Raw genomic sequence first — 4,388 nt, 5'->3', positions numbered from 1 at the left:
CTAAGTTGGAAGATGCAAGAAAAATCATTGAAAAATCTGATGTATACGGTGTTAGATGTGCCCATCTATACTCTTGATGTGGTTTACGAGTTCTATGCTAATCTTGGAAACATGATTAAGTGTGATGGTACTACTTGCGTATATGTGAGGAAGCATATGTATCAGTTCTCTCCGGCCATAATCAACAGCATATTTAAAACTCCTTGCCAAGAAGCTTACTTTCCTCGGATGCCATGGGCAAGTGAAAGTCTTGATGATGCTGTGAAAACTATGACCCGTGGTAAGAAGAAGAAATGGGGTAACTTGAGCATGCTTGAAGTGACCCCTACGATGAACATTCTGTTCAAATTCTGTGTTTTCAATTGGATGCCGATTGCAAATCGATCTACTCTAACCATTGATCATCTCAAGTTCATTCACATGATCACTGAAGGAAGACCACTTGATTCCGGGGTTATGGTGTTTGATCAGCTCTATGAACTCGGACAACAAGCAATCTCTGGAAAGTCCAACAAACTGTTGTTTCCAAATCTGATCCAGCATATTCTTGATACTCAACATCCAATCCCAGTTCGTGGTGGAGATGCTGATCCTGTAGCACCAATCAAGATGATTTTAGGTCGGAAGCAAGGTTTGCCTAAGAAACCACCTGGAACTGATTCTGTCAGGTACTTCTACAACAAGGACATGGGATGCATTCATCGCCTTCTGGACACACAGTCATTAGCAGGGCATCAAGTAAGTAGCTTTCTTCTCGTTTTATTGCCACTTATTGGAATGATTTTTGTGGTTTTTAAAGTGTCTATGCCACCAAACAAGGGGACTATATGGTGATTTGTCTAACCTAGGTGATAGTAGCAGTAATGAAGAAGGAGGCACTGAAGACCATGAGCGTCATAGTGAATAATTCTACGATGGATGTGTTTAGGGGGAGACTAGTTTTTTTTTTGGTTCCTTCCTTTTGTTGGATTTAGGCTGAGCATGTATCCAGGGGAGATATTTTTATTTAGGAGTGATGGATAGGAGAATTAGCGGTTGGTTGTATTTTTCCTACTTTCTACATTGTGTGCAGTGTTTAGTCACTTGCGGCTTTGTATTAAAACGATCTTTGGACTTAATGCTATGAAATTCAGTGACTAATTAGTACTAATGTGTGTGTGAGGATTGGTAGTACTGTACATCGTGTTCTCATGTATTTGATGATCATAGACACTCAAAAAGGGCGAGATTGTTGAGACTTGAAATTCACCAAACAATGCTGATCAAGTCTGAATGTTTAGCGGGAGTCATTCAAACCTAGGAGATGACGTGACAAATGAAGACTTATCACTTTCGAGGATAAACATCAAATCGAGGGATTCTAGGATTTGAGTTGAAGATTTGAGATTATCTTTAACAAGAAGATCTGATCACCGAATGGGAGTTTAAAAGGTGATGCTGAGTGTTCAAGCGAGTTGAGATTTTGAAGAAAGAAAAAGTTGTGTTAGAGAGAGATCATTATGATTCTATTCTGAAGTGTTTAGAAACCGGTCAGTGTTGATTCACGTGTTGTGAAGTCAAGTAAACCTGATTAAACAAATTAGGTGTAATTTGTTTAAAGAGTTTCTAATAAAAGTATTGTTTTTGCAATTCATTTGAGTTTTACATTTGAATATCTGTGCTCAAAGTTTTTCAGAGGACCTCACCAGAAAGACGCCGGGAACTAGAGACGAGAACAAGACCGAGGCTGAAAGGAACAATAGGGGAACAAACCAAGAGGAAGAAGGGAGACCGTTAGAGTTTGCTGTATCTTTTAGTTTGGAAAAAGTTATCTATGTCAGTACACAAACCGTGATTGAAATAAACCAGAATTCTGATCTCAAATACTCTCAACTATTTGAGAGAATTAGTGACGAAAAACAGTTCCATCCGATCTATTTCACAATAAATATATATACATACAGAAAAAATTATAATCAAAAATAGTTATTAAAACGTTTTCCTGTTAAGAACGCAGTTTAATTTTTGTAGTGTGAAACCTTGTGTGCCACGTATTGCATATTAGAGAAATCCTTTTGACCTTGTAAGTTGTAACTATAATAGATAAAAGTCCAAAACATGAAAAAGCGACACTAAAAATACCATGATGGTTTATGGAAGTGCGTATTGGCAGGAGGTGAAACGAGGCACGTATAATAGTCCACTAACTAAAAACCACTGAAACATAAATACAGCAAAGAGTGTATGATATTTCTACAAGTGATCATCATTACCAGCTTTAATAAATACTAGATTTTAGTCCGTGCAAATGTATTCTGATGTTATTTGTTTTTTATGTCACTATTTAGGGTTGAGCAAAAAAACTCGAATTCGAAGAACCGAACTGATCTCAATCCGAATAAGTAGTTCCAATCCGAACCGAAATTGATTAAATATTTGAATTATTCAAAATTTTGGTATTTGAAGAACTGAAACATAATCCGATCTGAACCGAAGTATTTTGGGTATCCAAAATAGAATTATATACTTATATATATTAATTAACTTTAAATTTAATATATATAAAAACATCCAGAATATATATGATACTTTTAAGTTCATTTAAATACTTGAAAATATATACAAATAATCAAACGTAAATATCTACAATAGTTAAAATATACTCAAAACTCCAAAAATACTTAAATAGTTATTAATTATCTATCCAAATATTTAAATCAAACCTATTTATATGTTGAGTTAGGTACCCTGACATATGTTATTCAATTTATATGTAATATATTTTTTTGCTTATAGATTTTTTTAAAATTAAAGCATACAATAAATTTAATATATTTTAAAATATTTAAATTGGTTATCCAAATCTGAACCGAATACTCAAAGATTTGAATCAAAGATTTGAACCGGACACGAAATCTCAAACAGACCCGAAAATGAACCCGTACGCCCACCCCTAATTATCAGCTTTAATGAATACTAGATTTTGTATTCATATAATTAATCGTATTTTATATATAATTAATCATATTTTATATGTGTCATCAAATAAGTAATCTTATAATTAATAATATTTTATACGTACAATCATATCAATAATCATATATATTATATTTTTAAATTCTAATGTGAAATATAAAAACCATAATTTAAGTTGGTTTTTAAGATTGGGCTTTGTACTGTATTTTTCTTATATATATTTAAAACATTTTTAGAATGGTTATTGGAAAATATGTTAGTAAAAATCAATTTTTGAATATATGTATATTTTTGAATAAATTTTTGATATAAATTAATTTTAAATTATTATTTTGATTTGAATATGTTTATCAAGTAACGTAAGGTCATTACTTTTTAATATATTGTAATGGACTTACAATTTTTTTAATAGCATAAGTCTATCACCTTTTTTTTCCTAACTTAATGGTATCTATGTTTTCGAACAGCATTATATTCTAATAAGATAGATGTAAGTGCTTGTAGAGGACTATATTGCGTATTCACGTCGACCAAAGGAGTCTCTAGACGCCTTTACGAGTCTTGAGTGGGGTTTTCATCTTTATCATGAACATCGGATTAAAGGACGCGTGTTTGCGTCTGTTGATGGAGGTTTTGCTATAAATAGGGCTTGTCGCCATGGTATAATCAAATAAGTATTTCTGATCGAGCTTATATTGTTTGGGAATCTGTCTCAATTGAGTGAGTTTCGTGTGTGTGTGTATATTAACTTTATTAAGAGAGAGAGAGAGAGAGAGAGAAAAAAGAGAGACTATGGGGATGTTTTTGAGAAGGGGCTGGATAGTGGCTTGTGTGTTTATGTTACTGATGTCGACTCAAGTGTTGGGAAAATTATCTAGCAAAGATGATCATGCCAAGAGCAAACACCGACATCACAATAACAAAAGAGACGGTGCTAGTGGAGGTGGAGGTGCTGGAGGTAGTATCGGAGCAGGAGGTGGTGCTGGCGGTGGCATTGGAGTCGGAGGAGGCATAGGCGGTGGTGGTGGTGCTGGTGGAGGTGGTGGTATTGGATCCGGAGGAGGAGTTGGTGGTGGTACTGGTGGTAATGGAGGAAGCTGTGCTGGTGGTCATGGTGGTGGTGGACGTGGTAGTGGTGGTACTGGGGGAGGTGTAGGTGGAGGTGGTGGCGTTGGAGTTGGAGGGGGATTTGGTGGTGGTGTAGGTGGAAGCGCAGGTGGAAGCGCAGGTGGAGGTGGAGGCGGCAGTGTTGGTGGAGGAGGACGTGGTGGTGGACGGGGTAGTGGGGGATCTGGTGCTGGTGGAATTGGCGGTGGAGGTGGTGGAAGTATTGGCGGTGGAGGAGGTGTTGGTGGTTCGATTGGAGGTGGTGGTGGTGCCGGAGGTGGAGTAGGTGGTGGTGCTGGAGGAGGTGTTGGTGGTTCGGTTGGAGG

General features: G+C 36.5%; 1 protein-coding gene across 1 annotated transcript in view; it reads left to right on the top strand.

Moving 5' to 3' along the window:
* The first annotated feature begins 3,511 nt into the window (after positions 1–3,511).
* The window catches only part of LOC106321030 (glycine-rich cell wall structural protein-like), a 1,557-nt gene continuing 680 nt past the window's right edge, over positions 3,512–4,388 (top strand). The window contains exon 1 of the mRNA XM_013759354.1: positions 3,512–4,375. Coding sequence (XP_013614808.1) covers positions 3,748–4,375 — 628 coding nt within the window. The 5' untranslated portion in view covers positions 3,512–3,747. The remainder of the gene's footprint in view (positions 4,376–4,388) is intronic.

The sequence above is a fragment of the Brassica oleracea genome, unplaced genomic scaffold (assembly GCF_000695525.1).
Source record: "Brassica oleracea var. oleracea cultivar TO1000 unplaced genomic scaffold, BOL UnpScaffold01179, whole genome shotgun sequence".
NCBI lineage: Eukaryota > Viridiplantae > Streptophyta > Magnoliopsida > Brassicales > Brassicaceae > Brassica > Brassica oleracea.
The sequence above is the reverse complement of the archived record's forward strand: the minus strand, read 5'-3'. Positions and strand labels throughout refer to the sequence as shown.